Source organism: Zonotrichia albicollis, chromosome 2 (genome assembly GCF_047830755.1).
Source record: "Zonotrichia albicollis isolate bZonAlb1 chromosome 2, bZonAlb1.hap1, whole genome shotgun sequence".
In the NCBI taxonomy this organism is placed as follows: Eukaryota; Metazoa; Chordata; class Aves; order Passeriformes; family Passerellidae; genus Zonotrichia; species Zonotrichia albicollis.
In genome coordinates, this window is record NC_133820.1 from 20740383 (window position 1) to 20764213 (window position 23831).

A 23831-nucleotide genomic window follows, 5' to 3' on the forward strand; every position below is an offset into this window, starting at 1 on the left:
TTGTGTTTGTCTAATGCAGGCAGTGATTCTCGCTATGTGGACTTAGCTTTGATGGGTTCTGGCTTTCCTGTGATATTAACTTTTAAGCCAGGAACAGAAATTAATTTTGAGGACTGTTATTTGGGTGAAAAAACACAAGTTGCATGCACAATGAAAAATGAATCCGAGTTCCTTCCAGTAACGTTCAGATTCCGCAAGACTGCTCACTTCAGTGTTTCTCCTGCTAGAGGAAATATTGAAACAAAATCTGAAAAGGTAACTCCCTTTTTCTCTTTGGCTGTGTAACTGTGCAGATTATTTTACAGTGGTTAGCAGTGGAATTTCTTGCAAGTAAACCAGAGGAATTTCATTTCAGTAGCAATAGCTTTTAATATCAGCCATAAATACATTGTTTTTATAGTCCCCTAATTTTCTTTCCCTACTCCAGGAAGCAACAAATATTGTTTTAATTTAGGAAAAAAGTTTGGAGTACTAAGGCAACTTTACAGAGTTTTTTCTATCTGTAATTTTTTCTTTTACTGATTTGAGAAGGTTGATTTATATGCAAATATTTTTGAAGAATACTTTTAATTTGTTTCAGTAAATCACAAATACTCAAGAAAGATTTTTTTTTAATGGAAGAAACTTGGCAAACAGTAAGTCAAATATGTAAACATTTACAATTTCCCCAACCAGTAAGTCAGGACACAAGATTTCTCTCAGAAGTGAAAAAATGAGACTTTGTTGTGTTTTATGTGTCACATTTTTATGTTTCCTTATATTGCTAATTTTAATGTGCCTCTTGGCATATTCTGCAAGCCCTGTTTTGAATACCTGCCTTAGAGGTAAGTGTGGAGAGAAGTGACTCAGAGACTCAATCATATAGAGAATTACACAAAACTTCACTCTTTATTGTTTCATATGTCTCATAATGAGTTTTCTTTTCCAGGAAGTGATGATTTCATTTTCTCCACATCAAATAGGAAAATTTGAGATGAAGCAAATTATTGATATCATTGGTACAGGAGTAGATAAAAAAAAAGTAGATGTTTTGAAGACAAAACCTTTTCATCAAATATATTTGACCTTACATGCTGTGTGCAAATCTAAACGAACAAGCATTGCATTCACAATTAATCCTGGTAAGATGCTAAAAATGTAAGTGACAAGTGATAAAATGTTTTAAAAGCACATTTGTAGCCTTTTAAAAGTGATTTTTAAATTATTTTTAGTTTGCTTGTGAAAAGTAATATCTCATTGGGACTGGAGGGAACACTCAGTTTTATGACATAGGTCCAATAAGACTGCAAAACAAAAGCTAAAATAATGGTAGACCCTTCCATAATTCTATGAAAAATTGAACTATTAAAGCATAAGTTTTCATCACATGATTACCTGACATTTATAAGGTTCAGTTTTTGCAAGCAATGGCACGCCACAGTGTTAAGATGTTTCAGGAGTGAATGGAGAGATATGTAAAGCACAGGAAATACTAGGAAAAATGACAGAGTATTCTTCATTGATTCAAAGTTACTGCTGCCAGATGAACTTGCCAGTTCATACAGCCTGCTATAGCTCCTGTGTCCACTGATTCTTCCCATCCAGTGAAGCCTGTGCCAGCATGAAGAGTCTTTCAGGATATCCAATAATTAGTCCTTGATTTGTTCTTTGTGTCCCAAATGTTTTCTAGAAAACAATACAAAAATCTATTGCACTTTGCAATAGATTTGACTAAGCTGTCACTGGATTATAAACCTCTCCTGGCAAACATTATTTTTTTCTAACATCAAATGTGCTGCAGCCTCTGCAGCACCAGTGCAATCTCCCAACCTGTGCACTGGTGCATGTGGTGGCTGTGTGTAGATCAGGAGAGGAACTTGAATTCTCTTTAGCTGCTGCCAACTTGAGATGTAGTCCCTAAGGAGAAACATTTTTTCCATTGTGGGGAAGTAAAAAATGAAGTTACTGGAAATCATGGTAAAATGTTGTTCTGCCTACAACTACTGGAATAAACCAGTGGGCATTCCTGCTACTTTCAGGAAGGTATTTCCAATCCATGGCTGTCTACCATGGTTTGATGAGAAACTGAAGTTTGGCAATTTTTTTTTAATTTTGAAATCCAGAGCTCCTTTAGTTTTCCTGCTTCAGAAACCCTATTAGAATAAGTGGGTTTTTTTGGATCAAAGATTTAATGTAGTATTCAAGTTTTTCAGGCTTTCTACATGCTCTTATCTACCATTTGCTCTATTAATGTCTTGTTCTGGTCCCATTTGCCGGTTTATAAAAACTTACTAAAGGTATCTACATTTTGCTTTTCGGCTTCATTGAAGTGTGGAGAAAAAATGATTTTTTTTTAAAATCCTTTTCTAGATGGGTCTATATCTTCCTGTTACCTTCTCCCAGTGTCTGTGAATGAGTATGTGTAGTTGTGTCTCTGTATTCAGGTGAAGGCAGGGGAGAGACAGGAATGAATCTTCTTGCACACTGTGCCTTTCTGGCCAGTGAGACAGGAATGAATCTTCTTGCACACTGTGCCTTTCTGGCCAGTGAAAGTTTTAATAACTCCTATGAATTAGAAGATGGAAAGTAGTTTTTGATTTTTTGTTGGTGGATTAAAGTAAGGCTAAAGTGGATTAAAAAAATATATGTTTCATGATAATTTTTTTTTTGCAGGTGAGGGAGGAAAGGGCAGTTGAAGTTTGACCTCATTTCTGCCATAGTTTTCTCTTTAATGTTCATGTATATGTGCTTTTTTAAAACTAGATAGAAAGAAATCTGAGCTGTCTTTTTAGTAGTTGTAGCTTGGGAGGTTTTGTCAAAATTCATGCCTCTGTTTACAGCCCTTAAGACAAGCTTTGGGACACTGTGATTGGTGTTGTGACAGGCAGCTCTGAGTGTCTGATGTTGTGTCTGTGCAAGACATAGCATCACAGCAGGACACAGCTGGTTTGAGCTCTGGTTTTTGTTTCTGTCATCCAGGCCAAGGGAAGCAGTTGGCTCTTGCCATGATGTGAATGGCTTCTTTCCTCTTGTCTGAGAAAAATACTATGGGATGGGTGACTGTTGTGCTGCTGGGTAGACCATTGTAAATTAGATATATTTTCCAAGACTTTGAATTTTGTTTAGAAAATAATAGTTCAAGTTTGTTTTATTTGAATTTTAAGGCCTAACACCCCTGATTTCCAATGAAACTGGACAGTTTGTAGTTCGTGGCAGACGACAGCTCAGTGAAACAGCACCTGTGGCAATCCTTAAATCAATCCGAACACAAATCCATACTCACCGCAAAAACAGGAATCGTGAGGATGGCGCACTTATAGCCTTTCCCAATGACCGTGCAGCCAGCCTCAGGCCTAGTGATTGGAATAAAAAGTACAGGTAAAAATTATGTGAATCTAATATTTAAACCCACACATTTATATGTATCATATAGCAGATCAAGATTGGTTACTCATTTGACAGTTCACTGGGTTTTTTTCAGGCTGAAAGTACTTTAAAATTCATTGCATTATTGAGTCTCTTGCTCATAAATTTATTGAGTTTTCTTATGTGAAGCTATAAATGTAGCTATTACACTTGCAATATTTCATTTTTATGGTTGCCTTTACAAAGTCAAATATTAATAATCAGCTGGGATAAAAAGAATGTTTGAAATGAAATATATATATCAAAATCAATTATGTTTTCATTCTAGCAAGACCCAGTATCGTTATGCATGTGTAATGAAACTACAATTCTCTTGAAATATTTAGGACTATTTTCACAAAGACTGAGAGATATAATTATGTAGACCCAGAATTTGCTCTTACTGACTCTGAACGACTGTTAAAAGAAGAAAATAAGAAACACTATCTACGCTTCATTTCCCATTTGAGACAGCGTCGTTTAGAGAGGGAGGCTGCCAGGTAAGACTTGGGTTAAAGGGTAAATAAATACTTTAGGCTCATTCATACACAAAATATGTGAATATATGTGCAGAATTAACTTGATGGCACTGATCATATGCCTAAATTTGTCCTATGCCAATATGCTTATGATCTTGGGACTTTCATTTATAATTCATTCAAGACCTGTTTTTTCAAGTATTTAGACACATAGAGATCACTTCCTGGGTGAAATGCAGGGATAGAGGCAAAGCACTTGAAATTAAGCTTAAAGTGAACGTAAATTAAAGTGTCAAGTTTTGGGAATGCTTGGTTATGGTTAACAGGAAAAAAACATAACATTGATTGTTTTGGACTCCCTTTATATAATAAATATGTATTTTCAACTAGCATTTGTAGCTCACTCCAAGTGACAGATTCAATATGTGAATTATTATATATTGTGTGCACTGAAGCAGATGGAATCCTTTAATCTGACTGGTCCTCTAGACTTATTGTACAGTAAAATCAAAAATAATAGAAGTATTTTCAAGGTATTTTCTGTGCTTGAGGGTTTTTTAAGTAATGAAATATTCCTACTTAAAATATTAATTGTTTTGTTTAAAAATATTAAATAATTTAATGTGTAGATGATGGAATGCTCAGACTTCTAGATTCTGTTTTTTCCTTCCCTGTAGGCATTTTTATTTTTATAACAATCCTGTGAGCTTAGGCATTAAACCAGCTGAAGGTCTTAAGTCACCAGACATCTCAGTCACAGATTTTCCCATGGAGAAGCCACAGCCTGAAACACTTCCTTCAGATGATAATTGCATGTTAACTAGTCGAAAACTGGCAGAAATTGTTTCTAAATCTACAAACAAAGGAGTAAGTTAAATGCTTGAGTAGTATGTGAGCATAAGGTGCTTTCCATATAAGAAATCATAAGAATTTTGATCCTGCTCTGAGGAAGTGTCTTGTGCCTTTCACAGGTTTGGAGCTGGCTTAGTCCTATGCCAACTTCTCCCCAGGAGAAGGAAGATTGTAGTCTAACTTTGACACACAAACAGCTTCATCAAATATTCATTGGTAAGATTTTTAATTTTGTTTCTGAATGCATATAGTTGTTATAAAAGCACTTATGTATAGTAACACATTTTATGATTATAGTTGTTCACCCTAAACAGGAAACAGCTTAATTTGGTTGGCAGCTTATATCCTACAGTAGTATTTCACTAAAGCTTTGCAATTCTCAGCAAATAGTGAGATATGATTAGATATCAACATGGAAAAGAAGAGTTTCCTTTGAAGCCTGCTCATATCAGAACCTCTTACAGAGAAATCACCACAGCATAGTGTGAGAGCTGCTCATCCCCTTAGGTGTTGTTAGTGGGTAGTACCTGGACCTGCATTAATATCAGCAAGATTCATGGAAGTGCTCTGAATATTTCTGGGAATTAACAGTGAAGACTGATGCACCCAAAAACTAAAACTTCAGGATTCTCCATCAAAATAATTTCAGGACAATATTCCGTGATGGGGAGTAACACCTTCTAAAATTTCTTAGTGACTTATTAACAACATCTGTTACTGCTACAGGTCTATTTTTAAGTCAGCTTTTCTTCAGTAAAATTTTTTTGCAGCAAAAAGAATTTTCAGTACTTCCTGGGCTTTTTAAAAGTTTCAGTCAAACCAGGACTTGAACAGTGTAGCTGTGTAAACTGATACACTTGGGGAAAGGAAGAACAAGATAAACATCATAATACAAAAAGTACTGAGAGTTTTGTAAGAGGTTTTATTAGTGCCATGAGCACTGAAGTTAATATACAGCCTAAAAACTGGCGATAGCAGTAAACTATACATAAGCTTTCAGTGAATTGGTGACAATTTGTACTTTTAAATATCTGCTTAACAAAAAGAAGTATCTATGGTTATTAATAGTCCTGCTAGTAGTGAGCACATTGATTTCCTCTATTACCAGTTGACTAAAACAAGTACAATTAAAAAATAAATGTTACTGGCTTTTGGCTTGTACTGCTGAAAACACTCGCAGAACATGGATGATATTTACTTCCACATTTTAGTGATAATTTGTTCCACCACAGGATTTTTGTAGCTGACTAAGTTTGTAATTTGAAGAACTATAATATTTGGTCATAGTATTTAGTAGTTATATTTCCTTACATAAGCTTTTACCTTTTAATGTTGAAGATCTTATTTCTTATATAACTCAGGTCCTTCTACTATAGATTTTGGTGATGTTTGTGTGTATTCTACAACAACCAAAGAGCTTCACATCATCAATAATTTGTCAGTTCATATTTGGATACAAGTTGAGATTGAAGTGGCAGAGTTGCAGGAGACATCTCCATTGTCTCAGGTGGTGCCTCCTCTTACAAAAACCCATATTCCAGTTGTGTTTGAGACAATCAATGCTGGAATGTTTAAAAAGTAAGGCTTTTTATATTTGTCTTGATTTACATATTTTCTTGGCGATAGTAAATTTTTTTTTAAATCACCTGGCTGATTTTAAAGTGTAGCCATGATAATTCTTAGTTGTGTACACTCATCTATGGTGACATTGCAATAATCAATGCAGTTTTATGTTGCAAAGTTTTCCTAGTACAATACTGTTTATTGTTTTTGATTTTACAGAACAAACAAAAATCTTTCCTGTGAAAAGCCTTATATAGGTAGAGGTGCATCAGGGGAAAAAAGTTGGTTATTATGGTTTGTTTGCTAAGAGAAATTTTTATGGAAAATACTGTTCTATTTCCAGCCTAGAATTCCATCACTTGCCTCCATGCTCATGTCTTTTGAAGCAGATCATGGGAAAATGTATAAAAAAACCTGTTCTCTACTCTGCTGGTATGAGCTCTATGTTTTCTAAGTTTAAAATGACTGTGTGAGACTGATCATCCTTTAGGATGATCTTCACTTCTGACATGATTTAAGTAGTATGCGAAACAACCGCAAACTTTTCTCTTGTCAGTCTTGTGTCCACACTCAATTGCTAAGTATTTTCTTGCTAGTGGTTGTATTTCAGGTAAATTTTACTCTGAATGTAACAGAGAAAATGCATAAAAATATTGAGAGATAAATATTTTTGTGTTACAGCTCTTTCAGTTACAAAATAAACAACAAACACATTGGACATGTGCTGGTAATTGCACATGCAAAGCCTATTGAACTTCAGCTGTCTAGAAGGGAGGTGATTTTGAGTCCTGTTTCTGGCTGCCTAGCAGGGACAGAGTTTAGAAGAACTGTGAGAGTATGCAATCCCAGAAACCAACCTGCTGGCTTTATTTGGAAACCTGTAGATGAAGATACAAAATCTGCATTTACCATACAGCCAGCCAGAGGTATGCTATGCGAATACAGTGTGTGTATGTGTCTTATGTGTCAACAGTATTAAATAAGACTAACATTTAGCTGATGCTACAAACGATATTTTTAGATTTCTGTCAATATCAGTGTGTCCCAAAAGCAGTATCAGGTCACAGCTCAGCACCACAGCAGCATTCTCTGTGTAAACCCTGCCCTGAATGCACGCTCAGTCCAGCTCCCTGCCTCCACGCCCAGCCAGCAGTGCTTGTGCAAACATTTTTCTCAGCACAGATTGCTGACATTTCAAGAGTGGGGCAGCAGCATCATACATCTCATCAGGATAGGAAATTTTCCAAAAGCACTGAATGAAGCTGCTAAAAAGTTGATGAAGTTTGAGTAACATAAATGGCATTCAGTCTGGAATTAGTCTGTATTTGCATCATGCATCCGTATTTGTTAGATGTGTGTATAGCTTTTACCTCTTCTCTTTGAAAAATAATATTTTGCAGGGATATGTTGGAGCTCCATTATTATAGAACAAACTGCCAACTGTATTGGAATTAGTGTGCTCTGATTCTTGAGAAAAGATATTTCTATTAATACAAATTCAGACTCAGTTGCAAGCAAAAAAGTGCATATGGTCTTTCCCCAAGTTGCTATTCTGCAAGAAAGATAGTCTGTTCTTTTATTTTTCTTTTCAGTCTTGAATATTAGAGTAATTAATGGCTAAAAATACCAGTAAACTTTGAGTGTTTTACTGCAGATTACTAATAAATAGATTATGTAATGCTAATGAGAATCCAAGACCTAATTTTACTTAATTCATCAGACTATTCAACACCTAAGAGATGCATGTAATGGAAGGTCATTTCACTTTTATGTGCCTATTTTATTTCTAATTCTGCCATGTAATTTGACAGTTGTCCATGTGTGTGCTATAACATCTAAATTATGTAATATATTTAGGGTTTGTGGAGCCCTATAGTGAAGTGGAGTGTGAAGTTGTTTGGCATCCAGGGTTCAGCACTCCAGAAACAGGACAATTCACCTTGAGTGTGCGCAAAGGAAATTCAGTTAACTTGAAATGTTCTGTAAAGGTAACAATTCATGGGACAGCTTTAGAGAAGAAAAATGTGTGGATTTCTTTAAACAAGTAATACCTTAAAATATCTCTATTATAATCAATTTTTATTAGACTATTTTAATTTCATATAGCTTTTACTTAACATGTTTAACTAAAGAGTATGCTCCAAAGACATGATGGAAAAGGCAAGGCAAAGACAATTTACCTCTTCTTTGCTTTTGATGATATTCTACCTTTGGCATCACAGCTTGGTGGTCCTTATAGATTATGGTCTAGTTATTTTGCTTTCCTAGTATGACTAAACAAATGCTGAGAGGTGATACAGCAGTTTTTTAATATATATATTTTTTATTAGAGGAGTAAAAATCTAGGTGTGTGTAGGAAGGTATTTTTCAGAGTTTCAAGGTAACAACAGACTCCTAATTTAATTTTGTGTTGTTATTTGAAGATGATATTTGAGAAGCAATGTTCTGGGTAGTCTTCTAAACAGTGACATTCAGCTTTGGTTAGTTATTTGTTGTCTTACATTGCATACCAGGGAGTATGAAGAAGAAGGAGTTTTTCTTTTTTTTTTTCCACTCTACTACTGGCTACATGTTCTAGAACTTTTACTGGGAGCCAAGAAAACTTTTCCCTTTCTTTTGATGAGCCCATTTTAGTTTTCGGTTGTTTTTCCTCAGTAGCTATTTTTCTTTTCTTCCTTTTCTTTTGAAGTCTTGGAAGTTTGCCATGTGTAAACCAGGATGTGTGTAAAGTAGAATATTTAAAATTCTACTGCTATTAATATCTCTGAAATATCTGGTCCTGATCACACATTTGGAGTTAATGAAGTTTGTGCTGTTAAATTAAAATATTTTTATTGGTCTTGAAATTAGTCCAGAAATATCTGTAGGGTTGAGTCTGTTCAATTTGAATATATATAAGTTTAATACATTAAGTAAATCTTCTCTCACACTTAAGCTGTATTTTCCTATTTGAATACTTCCAATTTATGTGTTTGCACAACTATATTAGCTTATTATGTAATAAAAAAAATAGGCTGAATTATTTATTTGTACTTAGGAATATGTTATATGGTTTGCTTGTTTTATCTGTCTCCTTTTTTTTTTTTTTTTTTTTTTTTAATAGTTTGGTACCACTAGAGTTCAGTTTGTGGCTCAGAGTGTCTCCTTGGCTCACAGTCCAATTGGTTTCACTACTTGTAAGACTGCCACTGTTCTAAACACAGGATACCAGCATGCATACTTCCAGGTAAGAAAAAATTATTTCTAGCACATTTAATTCCTTGGGTTGAGGAGCAGAAGGGAGTTAATTTTACCAGATCATGTTATGATTTTTGTGGTTTCAGTTATTGAATATGAACCTATTAAGGTTTTTGTGACATTTTCTGGAGAAACAAGATTGATGTAAATAGGAATTTTGTTCTTCTGTCAAATTTGCACTGATGGGTAGATGGGACAAAAGACAAGCAAAGTGGTGATGGCCTAAATGATTGTGGCAGTTTCCTGAGAGCCGGGGTGAGTGCAGAGCCCCATACTGGGGTACCCTATGGAAAAGCATTTATTGGATGTTTTCCTGCGTTGAGAGACAGAGCAAACTGGCTGCTCATCCCACCCCTGCTGGCCAGTCAGGGCATGCAGGGACCCAGAGCAGTCACAGCTCATGGGGTGACTGTGCCAAACCAACATCCATGGGCAAGGGGGGCTCTGCAAAGAATTGAAGAAGGGATTAGATGGATGCCAGAGTGGGTAAAGACATAATACACCAATTAGTAGGAAACCTAACCTCACTTAGTTTTGCTGGTCACAGAATAATTGCTGCGTTTAGTGAAGGAAAATAATTTTCATTAAAATCCTCAGAGTTTTTGTTACTGCATTATTACAGTACTGAGAAACATGTTTAATTTATTTTGATTTGTACCAGATTTCTCTTTTATCAGCTGAGCATTAAATAACAAGTAGTACCATAGTTTTGGAGGCTGGGCCTGAATGAATAAAATCAGCATAGCCAGTAACACAAGCAAACATACCCAGCCTTTTTAGCTTCCAGAATTACTCTTAAGCCAAGACATAGCTGGTTGATCCTGGTCACTATCACTTGTGTAGCTATACTTCAGAAATCTACCTGTTAGGAGTGTATTAGAAGAGAAGAAATTCCTTTGTGTCTTTTCTAACTGTGGGTAAACTGAGTATTTACTTCTAATATTATCACTGAGCTATACAGAATTGGGGTTCTGTGTCCTATGAATGTCAGAAAAGAAGTGGTGAATTTATTTGTCACTGAAGAAAATATTTAGTAAAATATTTGGAAGACTTGCTAGGTAGCAAATCTTAATTTTGATAACTTAATGACAACAACCCAAAACTCAGAACTCCAAGTTTCCAATTGGTGGAAAGAATTATTTTTTATAGTATAAACTGACATTTATGTTAAGAAATCTGTTACTTTGTTTACTTGCATTTTCTCCCAAACTTCTATGTCCAAGTTAGCATTCTATGCTATGAAGGTTCTCCTTGTAAGAATATAAAAGCTTTATGATAGATACATTGGTATAAATAAAACAACAACAACCAAACCAAATGAATGCAAACACCTTTTTGTGTATGTTTCTTGTTTGTGTTTGTGAAGGTTCTTGACTCCAACCCACTGCCTGGAATGAAAATCACACCCTCTGAAGGAGTGATTCCTGTGGGAGGCTTTGTTGATTTAAAAATCTCTTTCACTCCAAAGGCACACATGAGTTTTGATAGAAAAGTGGAGGTATTTCAAAATGGGAAGAGCTTTGGCTTTTGAGTGTTATCCTGTGTGTTCATGGGTATATGTTCATGGATCTTTTGGATTTTATTTCCAGTGTCCTAATGCTTTTTACGAATAAGGTTTTCTTGCAGCGGATCATTACTGCTGTAACTTCTTCTGTTTTTGGTTTTTTGGTTTTCTTTTTTTTCTCAGTCCTGCTCAGAAGTATCAAAGCATCCTCTCAGTTTCAGCTAATTCATATTATGCCACTGACAAGCTGTTGGAAGTAATGGGTGATTGTTCTTTATGAGATAATGTAGACATACCTGCAGTTTCTGTAATCTATAGAGAGACAGGATTGGAATACTCAAATGTTTTTAATTTCTTGACTTCTTTTTGTGGTTTTCTCAGAGATGGCTCTACTAGTGGCTGTACTTTTATTGTAGGTGTGCAAAAAGCATGTAACATATTTTGTTTTCTGCATGCCTTCTTCCCTAGATAAGTGGAATTGGGAAAGAAAGATGCTATCAAGGGCCTCAATTTTGCTACCATTTCTGACTGATCCTGGATTCACCATCTTCTGGGGCTGCCTATATTATGCTTGTTAAATCTAGTATTCATTTTTTTTTCCATTTTTACAACAGATTTAATATTCCCCAGAACAACAGTGTGTACCTTGTACCAGCACCTCTGTTAAGCAATGTGTGTTGGGATACACATTCCAATCCTCACAGCTGCTGAAGACAGATTTTTCCTGTTGAAAAAAAATACTCATTCTACTGACACAACCTCCTGTGATATTATTTTTGTCTGCAGTATTGGGGAAGACTGGTCTTTCTTAAAACTTTGGGTTGTGTTTTTTATGTTTCTTATTTTCTTTTTTTTTTTTTTTTTTTTTTTTTGGTTCTGGATTTTTAATTAACAACTGTATCTATCTAGCTATATCTTTCCTAGATGTGATATGCCACAAAGGCATGATTTGAAGCCACATGTCACTGGAATGTATATACATATATATATATATATGTTCTAGAAAATGAAGGCATTTACTCTATCATCTCTTAATATTTCTGCAGCAAAAATGCATTATATTATAAGGGCAGAGTTATTTTCAGTGCAATTTATAGTGACTCTCTCCACTCTGATCTGTGGGGTAGGGTTGGGTTGTTTTTTTTTGTTAAATTTTTTTTTCATGTGATTATGAGAGGTTTGGTGAGGTTTTTATGTTAAGATGACTTTTCCACAGTCCCAGTGTTATCCCTTCACTTAGGTAGCAGTGAGGAATGCAGCAGAACTCACACTTAGGATCAGTGGATTTTCAGAGATCACTGAAATAGGCATTGATGTGGTAAGTGTGAAGAAATTGTAGCAATTGGTAAGACTGGTTAAGTATTTTGCATTATCTAGATGTCAAAGTGGCTCCTCTCTACTTCATATTTTTCATTTCTTCCTAAACTAACATCCCAAGAACATGATGAAAGAGTTGAACTTAGGAAGAGATATTAAAACCCAAATTTACATATAACAATTACACTAAATGATAGCTGACAGCTTTGGTTTTTGAATTTGGCAATCTGGAATAAGTATGTTAAAAGGGAGAGTATTTCTTAAGGTGGTTATAGCAAAAAATGCAATAAAGGGAAAAGTAAGTCACTGATCTGTTTACTGAATGATTAAAACTTTTCTGATGGTGTAACTGGACTTGATATTATGTTCTAAACTCTTCTAGTTTGTGTCCTGGAAAGATTTTAAAGATAAGAGTTATGTGAGACTATTGATTAACTAATACTGTTATTGTGTTATAAATTGTGAATCTTGCACAATTATATTTTTTCACATTCTGTTCAGTTATAAACTTGACTTCACAGTGCTTTTACCCATTTTTCTTCTTTAAACTTACAGGGAATATTTGAATATCAAGGTGTTTATGTTGGCTCTACAAAATCAATTCCATTTTTGCTGCAGAACAAAGGACAATCTTGTACAAAAGTGCAGTTTGATTTTATTGACCATAAGGATTTTAAATTGTATGCTGAAGACAATTCAGGTATTTGCTTTTGCTATAGCAGAATTTTCATTACATATAGGAATGAATAATGCTCAGAGAAAATCTGTCAGACCATTTCTAGTAGCCAAATTTTCTGATATAAGAAAGCCTAAAGCAATTATTTTAGAAGTGTTGCTTAATATAAATTAAGAGGAGACATTTTGGTTTGCCTATAAGATGAAATTTGACAAAAAAAAAATTTCAAAATGTCAGGTTGCCTGTAGATCATTTTTCTGCAATTTTTCCTCCCCAGAGTTGGTAAGGTATAATAAAAAAAATGAATACCCTCTCACCAGTTAAAATAAAGTATTAAGAAACCCAAACAAACAAAGCCAAACAATTGTATTAATTTCCTATTCATGGAATCATACCTGCTTTTTGGACAATATTTACCCTTTGATCATTTCATCACCAGTAGAAGGGTTTTTTCTTTTTCCCAAAGGGACAGGGTGTCTGGAGGTTAATGTCAGGGCCTCTGTCCTGTATGAATGCTCAGCTCAGGAAGTTATTGGGGCAGGAGTAGAATTGAATTCTTTTTTGTTTGGTAGAACAAGTGCAGATTTTTATCCTGCACATTGTTGCTCATGGTTTTCCTACTTCAGTCATGGCATCTCCTTGGATGTTTCCATCATTATTCACAAGAGAATTTTACAGAGACAAGAGACCTTACAAGCAAAGCTGCAAACTCAGGAAGTTAAAACTCATTCTTTTGCAAGACACTATTATAAAATTTAGTTGTGTCTTATGTTGAATGATGCATTTGTGGATGATGCAAAAAAAGATCTTCCAAAATTAGAGGTGTTTTCTTACCATGTGGTGCACTTAAAAGGGAAGAGAAGGTGAGGGCTCCTGGTCAGTCATCTTAACTTCCAAAAAAATTGTAAGGCTTTTTACAGCAGGCAAGCAGCCAGCATGGGATCAGACTCATTGCACATGATCTCTGGATCAGAGTTTGTGCTTGAAACCACTCCTGTGACATCCAGTCAGATTCAGTACTCAGATGGTGGATACTGGATGAATACTCCTGGTGTTCCATGGTGGATACTGATCTTGGAGGAATATTACCTTTGCTGGAAACCTGTGCTTCTGCCAGTGCCTTAAAATTGAACATGGAAGTCTGAAAAAGGAAGCAAGCCTTATTGGAAATGTAGATTATGCCTATAAGTAATTAGAAAAGAAAAAACCAAACCCATTTCAGCCAACTATTTCTATCCCTCTGGTATTAGTTTATTATGTAATTAAGTATTTTAGATTAACACTTGTATTCAAAGGTAAAGGCAGATGTTTTCTTTTTTTTTCTGAAATATTGTGTTTTCCCAAATGAATAACTTCCATGAAAATTGCTGGTAATTAATACTGCCCAGAATTACCTTCAGAATCCTTATGAGAGATACTACATTCTATTGTAACTTTGTGAGAAATGCAAATATGTAGATACTTGACACTGGAAATCCCTTTGAAATCCTGCAGCTATTATAAAGTTGGTATTTCATGCAGTAACATCTGTAATTTGATTCTGAATTTTGTTTGGCAGCCATTGACCGTTCTCGTTCAAAGCCTTATCTCTATACAGTTTACTTAAAGGAAGAGTCATCTTTGCAATGCTTCCTGGCCTTCACACCAAAAAAGGTAGGTTTACAGAATGGTGGGGATTCAGTTAATTAAAATCATGCTCTGTGAAATTTCTGTGGTGGGAGAATAGAGATTTTAGATGAACATTTTAGTCTGTGCAATAGTTTTATAATTAGTAATGCAATTCTTAAGAAAACAAGTTCTTAAATAACCTTTTTATAACTTTAAGTGTTTGCATACACAAAGAAAAAACACTTCCTCAGTGGATTAAAAATGGTGTAAGCTAACCCTGAAATGTCATGCCACACATTCATGAAATCATCCAACAAACCAGCAGCCACCTTCTTTAGCAGCTGTTCTTGCCTGTATTCCCAGATGACCCAAGAAACTGCAAATGTACATAAGTTTTATGTGTCATAAAGATTGGAAAAGCTGCTTTCTGGTTGAGCTATTTGAGTGTAAAAAATTGAAGATATGAGACTATAAGTTACTTTTACATCTGAAAATTAGCATTTTATTGGCAGTAACTGTCAATAGAGAGTACTCAAGTGAATTTTAAATCCAACCCCATAGAAAAATGCTTTGGAAATTGGAGGTTTGGGGTTTCCACATATTTGGAGAAAGATGAACTGCAAAAACTTTTTGTATGATATCATAAAGCAGCTTCAGAACAAGCAGCTGGGGATCACTTCTACAGCATATAAATCCATTGCATTATTTGCACTTTTACCTTAAAAATGAGTAACAGATATTATGCATCTTGAAAGGGTCAGGAGTATTCTTTTTCCACCACCACCCATCTCCCACTCCTGCCTTCCCAGCAGTGTAAAATGGAATTCCTTTGTTCAAAACATCATTCAAATAATATTTGTATATTACAGGCTGTGTCTGATAATGTTGTGATTTTCTTCTGTATGCACATGGAAGCTATTGCCTTGAGTTTATGGCCCATACACTACCCTGAAATAATTTTTCCTGACAGAATATGAGTCAATAGATTTATAAAAAAATTCCTTCTGTAGTACGGCAGACCCTGAATTAAGGGAAAATAAATACTTGTCATATGTTTTTAAGTGTCAGGAAAGTATGTAATTGTTTGCAAAATGGTACCTACAGAATATCATGAGTGACCTATAATCAAACTGGAGAAACTCAGCAAAGGAAAATGCTGGTATTTTCCTTTGAGTATGAAGGGCAAGTAATGGGAATACGGGAGTAGATAATACTCTTGGGATAATCTGTGTGTATGGCATTGCAGGCCACAAGCTGAACAAGAATTAAGAGCAGAGACTTACCGTCCCAATAGGAATATTTTTATTAATAAAGCAAGTAAAATAGTTATTCTAATCAGGGCTGATAACACTTCAGCTGCACACTTTTCCCTTGTGGGATGCCATGTTTAAAGAAAGAAGTGGGACAATTCCACTTGGAAAGAAAGTCCAAAAGAAATCAATGGAAAAGAGAAAAACTCTGTTTCCCATTGTGACATTTGAGCTCTATTTCCTTTCCTTGTTAAGTTGCAGGATAGAATAAAAGTAGAAGTGTTGCTACTGACACTGCTGTAAAGTAATATTTCTGAAGAATGCTGAAAGAGTAAATTGCTCTCTATGTTTAATTTAGCTTGTTCCTGAGCATGATGCTCAGGATTGCTGTTCATTATTGATGAGCCATGTCCAACTGTCATTTGTCCTGGTGTACATTGGCTTAAGTGAAGATAAGGTTATGCCAGTTGGAAGTCTGCTTTAATTGTGGTATAAATTTGGAAAAAACAATTTTTATGTTTGATGGGATCAGTTTTGTGACTGTTCTTGCCAAAAAAACCCCAACCAAACAAACAACCCCTAAAAACAGAACAAACAAAAAAAGGCTGTAGATTATTGCACCTATTGAGTACAGATTTTATTTTTCATTTTTCAAACTCTGGGTCTAAGTGTTTTTCAAGTTTTAAGAATAATTTTTTGGCAAACCTAAATAACTTCCGTTTTTTTGGGAACGAAAGGCAAACAAAAATAACAGAAATAAGGAAATAAAAACTACAAAAAGGAAATTTTCCTTGGGCCCCTCATAGCCAACTAATAAGTGCTGCTTTAATTACATGTTTTTACTTCAGTTTCCCTTTTCCTGGTGTGCTCAGAGTCCTTGTGTCTCCCTTTGCCCTTGGTGAGCACCTCTGAGCTGCTGCAGCACCATCACAGCTGGCCCCTGAGCACTGACTGATGTAAAATGGAGTTACCCAGGGTGGCACATGACTACAGGCAGCATCTGGAAGTATATGTAGCCCCCAGGATGCTGTAGCTTTCCTTTCATTTAACTCCTGCAATGCACAATACTAATTAAAGACATAGTTCTGTTAAAAAAGAGGTTGAGGTACCAGCATCTCTTACTGTGATCAGAAACTCTCAGTGGTTACTGTTTCTTAAAACATTAGTTTCTATTTTATCCCCATTTCTTTCCTGATTTTCCAGTTTTGAATAAAACCCCTAATCTCTAATCTCTGTGTGTCGAGCTCTTCTATTCAGGTTTCACAGTAGCAAGTGCTATTTCTGCCTCTGTGCACTGCAACAGCTGTTTCTGATCTCATCTCAGTTTTTTTGATAACTGCTCTTCCCCAGCTTACCTCCCAGCTGCTGCAAACCTTCTGTATCCCATCAGGTCACATTCTTTTCTATCTGCCTTCTGGTTTTACTAGAACTTCCTGCTGTTGTGGTCATTACTGACAACACTACCCCGCAAACCAACAAACCCCCACTATACTGATGTTTTCTTTAACAAAGTGGATAATAGAGCTAAGGAAAAGTTGAAATAATTCAGGAGCACTGCTAAAAACATAAAAAACCCCTTGAAATTGTTTTAATGTACTTAAAAATTTATTAAAGTTACCTGAATTATTAATGTAAGGTTGCAAGTAATTTAATCTTGAATGCAGTCTTGAATTCTGCTAAAAAAACCCTTCAGATCAACAAATGTAGTACATGTATAGGAACTCTGAAGAGCTGCTACAGCTCTCACTAAAATATAATATGTATTAATACATGGGACATCAAAAGGCACTCTTAGAGATGGAGTGTCTTGGCATGCTTAAAAAATAAACCTTAAAAAATGTTGAGGCATTTCCTTCAGTGTTCCAAGTGAGAAAATGGAGTCCATGCATTATGGATAAGGCTGGGATGTTGCTCAGACACAGTGTGGCTGTGCCTTGCTGTTATTCCTGTGTCTTTGAGGGTGTTGGGGGTGACAGGGCTCTGCACCTCACTGCAGAGAGTTTAACCTTAGTATTTGGTGTTTGGTGGCTGTGGAAGTCAGAGCTGTCAATGAAAGCAGTATTGACATCATCTATATCTTTATAATCTATATCTGTATCTATATTATCTATGTCTGTCTGTCTGTGTTTGTCCCCTGCTCACAGAGGTCCTCCAGGGTCTGCTGGGGAAAGCATGCAAACCAAAGTGCAGGAGAGTAGTGATTCAAAATGAGGGTTTTTAAAATATTTTTTTAAAACCTGCTGGAAAATAACCAATTCCAGCATCTTGGAAAAAGGACAAAATACACAGCTGGGTAATAATGAAGCCTTGGAGTGCCTTTGATTGAGATAAATAGAACAAGTCACACCTGTCAGAGCTTATTGCATAAGCTTGTTGTAGGGAGGTGGCAGGTGTTTTGGTGGGGTTTTTGTCCAGTTAAATGACTTTTTTTTTCCTTTTTCTAATGAAAGAACAGATTTGTCGTGTAAGAAGTGAATTCTATGGAAAATCTGCAGCTGTGGAATTACAGGGTATTGTTGCTGCACCACCTCTGACCATAAACAAAGGAAAGATTTAATTTTATTGCAGTGCTTTGAATGATGGCTTTGAACAGCAGTTCCATTATTCATTGTGGAAGCTGCTTTTCTGTGATATAAAACAGGGGGAATTAAAGATTTCAATATATCTTAAGGAAAAGCTCATTTAAATTTGAGGAAAGGCTGGGAGTGTCTATTGGATTCAATTGCAGGATATAAACCCTTGGCTTTGCAGTTAGGTTTAAATTTGAATCAAACTGATTTTTTTTTTAATGTACATTGCATTTTGTCTCCTGCTGAATTTGTGTATTAGAGCTACAAATAAAGAAAATTTAAGGTCAGCCTTTTCACAAATGCTTCAAGATACTTGAACAATCTGCATGGTATTATATGATAAATACAAGAGTATTATTATCTTTTACAGGTGTTTTAATGTAATCCTAAGTACTAAATTAGCTTATTGATTTATGTGAAATTCTCTTGGAAGTTGTACTGTGAAAGGAAACACTGTAATTTTAGAGAGATGTCACATATTCTTTGTGCTAAACAAGCTATATGATTTCTAAATTAGCAAAATTTTTATTCAACCTTGAGAATACATGCTCTATTAGAATAGTAATTAGAGAAATAGATTTTATTCTTTCTAAGATGTACTATTACCTTGGAATACTTAGAAAAGATAGAGATTAAGTAACAGCTTTGAAAGTGTTTTTTGAAAATAAGAATGCTTTTTTTCTACTCTCAGATTGCCACCTGACAGCTGTGCTTCAGTTTATTTTTGATCCATGAATTTTATGTAAAATACTGTTTTATTTGTAATATTTGATGGGGTGGCTTTCCTCCCTTTTATTTCTTGTCCTATACCAGATATTTAGGGCCAAGGCAGGAAGCCATTCAGCCATGCTGGATCCCCAGTTTTGAGCTCAGAGATACTAAACTGTTAATATCAAAACTATTTCATAAATTCAAATGAGTTTTGATAGCAGAGATTTCATAATCTCACAGATTCCTGATGACCAACAGCTTCTATTTGTTTATGAATTCTAGTGAAAAAAATAATTGGAAAGTTTTTTCAGATGCCATCTGAATAAAAGTTTCCAAGAATGTTGTTTTTATTTGAAGAGCTAACTTCTGGTGGCAGCCTGACCAGCCTCCTTCTTCTGGCATGCTTTGGAGGTGTTCCATGTGAACACACAACAAAAAGCCTCTTTTGTCTCACCTTTTTAAAGCTTTTGAAGTATTTTGATTCTAAAACTCTCACTTTGTTGATGATTCCTCCTTTCCAACCAACATGCATAATCAGTGTACATCAGGACAGGAAAAATTATTTTTATAATGATATTAACAAACAGGAATGTTTGTGAAAGAACTCTCTCTAGGCTTCTTCCTTCCTGCCCTTCCCATGTTCTCTGGTGTGTGAAGTTAAATGCAGCTTCAGGAAAATATCTCAATAGATAAGTAGCTAAAAAGTATTCATAAATTATCTGAAAAGTAATGATAAGTCCAGTAATAGCCTAAACATTTATTTTTTTAAGTATTCTAATTACTTTGTAAAGTATGTAATCTTGCAAAAGAGGGAATTTTCTATTCTGGAGTTTGAAAAATGAAAAATTAATCATCAAGAGTTTTTTTAATATTTATAGAAAGAAACCTAATGATTCTACTTGCAAAGGGAAGTCCTAATAACTGAAATGAATTTTTAATTCTGTTTCAGCAATATGTGTATGTATTATAATCTGATTTCTACTTACACAGAATTTTTAAAGGCTTTTTCATTTGTAATGTAGTTTGCATAATGGGCAGTTAATTTATGAATAAAATAAAAGACCTATGATTTTTTCTCAATTATATAAATACATTTCTATGAGTTATCTTGGCCTTGAATTTGTACCATTGTACTTCATAGCAAAAGTAGTTTTCAGTGAACATCATGATCTTTGTGTAGTGAATTGAGTCTTTCACATATTTGCTTATGTTTGCCAGTTCTTAGAAAATAACCCTTTTGTTGTATAGTAAGAAGAAACTATTTTTTTCTTGTTAGTTGGGATGAAAAACAGGTTTTGATTTGCTACTTTAGGAGAAAGAAAAAGGGATTCCATGTTTTGCTGTCTGGCCTAAAGATACCAGCACTGATGAAGAGCAATTGCTGTGCTAGACTGCACTCCTTTGCACAGCCTGTGCTGTCATGAAATCTGTAATAGGCTGAACATTTTAATCTCACCAAATTTAAACAAAATTAGCTTTGTTACAAGAACGTATTTTGAAGATGTAACTTGATGAAGTGTTTTATGTGGGTGACTTGAGATATTAAAAGTAGAAGTGTATATAATTCAAAGCAGGAGATTTTTACTCAATCTTTTTGACATCTCTTGAGTTTTAGTTACTAAAAATATTAAATGTCAATTTTGAAAAGGCAGTATATTATAAAATCTAATCATGATTAGATTTGAAGTATCAATATAAACAAGGGACTGTGGTAATCTTGCTGCAAAACTTGTCCTCATTCAACGCTTTCCTTGTGAGCTGAGCACAAAAAGACAAAACATTGCACAAGGCTCAGCACACACCTCACTCTCCAGAAGTGTGTAATTATGTGTCACAGACCCTGCTGGAACTCCACACACTCCCAGTGCTGTGTGCTTGCTTCTCAGTAAGAGTTACAGATGGATTTGTGCCTCATGCCTTGACTTAGGACACTTTTGGTTTTCTTTCCTATCATTTCTATATTTTTCTTGCTACCAGAGATGTGAAAGTGAAGAATGATGCACTATTTTCTGCAGGTTTTGAAAGCTTTTAAATGATTCATAGCATCTTTATATAGCTGGTTTTACTGCTTTTTCTAAGCAGCATGAAGATTTTATAGGTTTAATTCCTTTCTAAGATTTCTGTGGCCTTCAAGGTGAAAACAGGATTTGAAGGACTATAACAGTGGTTTTAGTGCAGAAGTTTTGGGGTTTTTTCCATTACCTATATTAAGGTTATCCATACCTTTTATCTGGAGAACATACTATCTTAGTGTGTTGGTCCTTGAAAAGACAGAGCAAGAGGCAAGAAATCTCTTTAAATGTGCTTTCTGAAATAAATTTGGCCTTTCTGATGCCCAGTCTGTAAAAAAAGAAGATTCTGTACAAAACACACCATTTCTTATGTTTGAAATTCCACTTGGGGATGTGATAGCACAGATAAAATGAGCATCAAAAGCACTGGAATTTAGACTTCTAGAATTCAGTGGCATTTCATGACAAAAGTTTTAAGACTTTTTTTCCCCAAGGTTTCTCAGTTTTAACTGATATTTCACCTTTGATCTCAGAGCCCATTTTGTTTATGCTGGGTGTACTGTAATGGTTGACCTTTGCTCTACAGCCTTTGAGAAGGGCTTCCATAACTGATGTAGCTTTGTTTTCCCTCCTCTTTGCTCACATGAGCTTCTGCATTTGGGCCATGGCTCCAATCTTTTTCTATTCATGAGGATGGCAGGAGTGGAACATGACACTGACTTATCAGAAGCCTTGTCTGTAGCTCTGCTGATAAACCTGATACTTTTGATCATAGAGCTTTTCCTTAATGGGGAAAAAATACCTGGGCACTGCTTACTTAGAGAACTGATTCTGAGTTTGAATAAATGAAAATACTGTTAATCCAGAATTGCAATAATTCTGCCAAAACACCAAACCACTCAGATAGTTCAGGAGGTACCTATGATTTTTTTGGGAAAATGACCACGATATTTTCTTTCCCTTTAGGTGGCAGCATATGACTTCATTCTCCCAATTGCCGTTCCTCGGGCCACGTACCCAGCTCCAGCTCCTGCGGCGCCCCTGAAGCGCGGGGCCCCCGCGCCCCTGCCTCCCCCGGAGAGCCCAGCCCTGCCCGTCTGCAGAGTCAGGGCCAATGGTGGGTGAGCCCGGCCTCCTTTACACACCTGCTGGATACAGAGGCTTGGAGTGATGGTTTTGCTTTGCAGAGAATGGATGCTTAATTGGAATTTGTGTAATTTGTACATTTCTTGGAAACTTGCAAAATTTTCAAGTTTTGATTCGTGTTTTTAGAATATGCTCGAAGCTGAACTTTCTATACCTAATCATGATGGGGAGAAAATATTTTTTTGTATTTGTCTTATATAAAAATAGTTTACCAAAGCTCTTTTTTGTGTCTATCAATTTATTAGTATTTCTAGACTACGTCATGCAAATCCCAGTAATTAAAACAGTTCCTCTGGGAAGTGTAGAAAGGTAGAATAGTCATACTCTTTTGTAGAATTCTCCTGTCAAAACTAGGATCTCTAACTGTACCTAAAACTCTTTCAAAATGCCTCTGAATGTCCCTCATTCCGTCTGGCTTATCAGAGGTTGTTAATAGCCAAAGTTGCAGGCCATTTGCCTGCAGCAAAGAAATTGATATCTTATATAATTCTCATCTGATTTTCTTAGAAATAATTTGTGGTTCTCTTAATCTTCTGTCTTATTCTTACTGTCATGTAGATCTATAAATTGTGAACATTTGAATACACTGGCTTTCCTAATCTCAGTTTTTAATTTATAACCACTTTTTATTTGAGATAGGAGTGAAGTACAGAGTGTCTTCCTAGAATGATGTTTGTGTAATGTTTAAATCTCTTGGGAGCACTTAAGAAGGCTTGGCCAATTAAATATGTAAAGTGGGGTAAAAGCAATTCAAATTTATTAGGATTTGTCTATATTTGATTTTTTTTCCCCTTCATTTTTCTCTTAAGTCTTTTGAGATCTTTTGAAATTTCAAAGAAATCTGAGAGACCTTCTCAGGTATTGTCTTGAAAGGAAATTCACATTAAATGCTTCTAAAATACATGTAATTGGAAAACATATAGAATAAAGGTGAGTGTACATATGTCTTTGAGATTATTAGGAAAAACATCACTAAATGAAAATATGAATTCAAGTCACAAATGTATAGTGCATGTTTATGTGCCTATGATTTAGAGAAATATAGATAATATTGTTGTTTACATAATGTGATACATGTGATTAGGAAATTCTTTGGGTTTTTTAGAGGGACAAGAGAATTGCTCACTGCTGAGAATGGAGCAGACGTGCAGATTTTAATAAAAGGATTCTCTGTGCTGGCTAGGTTCATTTGGTTCATTTCCAGGGCTGTTTCCAAGAAGTAAGATGAGGCTGTGGGAACACATATCTCTGTTTTTCTAAACTCCCATTTTAAAAATTCATACATTGTGATGATTTTTTGTTGAAGCTCTATGAAATTAGGAGAAATGCTCTTTTATATAAAATCTTCCAAGTCTTGGTTACTATCAGAAGTGTAAGTGCATACATCTGCAGAAGGAAGATCATATGGCTCTTGTGATATGGAAAGGTGCTATAACTCTGGTAGATATAAAATTTAAATAATTTTAATGTCACTAAATAGTCATAATAAGTTAAATCACAGTAATAATGTATATAGTATAGG

At 35.2% G+C, this 23831-nt stretch overlaps 1 protein-coding gene across 5 annotated transcripts in view; it reads left to right on the forward strand.

Annotated features, from left to right (window-relative positions):
* CFAP47 (cilia and flagella associated protein 47) overlaps nt 1-23831 on the forward strand; it is a 274906-nt gene that overhangs the window by 10749 nt on the left and 240326 nt on the right. For 4 of the 5 annotated variants that reach the window (XR_012578854.1, XM_026791865.2, XM_074534560.1 and 1 more), the window contains exons 8-22: nt 20-255; nt 929-1121; nt 3144-3357; nt 3732-3884; nt 4541-4730; nt 4835-4931; nt 6077-6293; nt 6960-7204; nt 8136-8266; nt 9382-9504; nt 10882-11013; nt 12260-12337; nt 12892-13036; nt 14571-14665; nt 22130-22280. Coding sequence is in view for 4 of the 5 variants with exons in the window: in XM_026791865.2 (XP_026647666.2) it covers nt 20-255; nt 929-1121; nt 3144-3357; nt 3732-3884; nt 4541-4730; nt 4835-4931; nt 6077-6293; nt 6960-7204; nt 8136-8266; nt 9382-9504; nt 10882-11013; nt 12260-12337; nt 12892-13036; nt 14571-14665; nt 22130-22280 (2400 nt within the window). In the remaining variant the exon portion in view is untranslated. The remainder of the gene's footprint in view (nt 1-19; nt 256-928; nt 1122-3143; nt 3358-3731; nt 3885-4540; nt 4731-4834; nt 4932-6076; nt 6294-6959; nt 7205-8135; nt 8267-9381; nt 9505-10881; nt 11014-12259; nt 12338-12891; nt 13037-14570; nt 14666-22129; nt 22281-23831) is intronic. The other variant, XM_074534557.1, reaches the window with a different exon arrangement.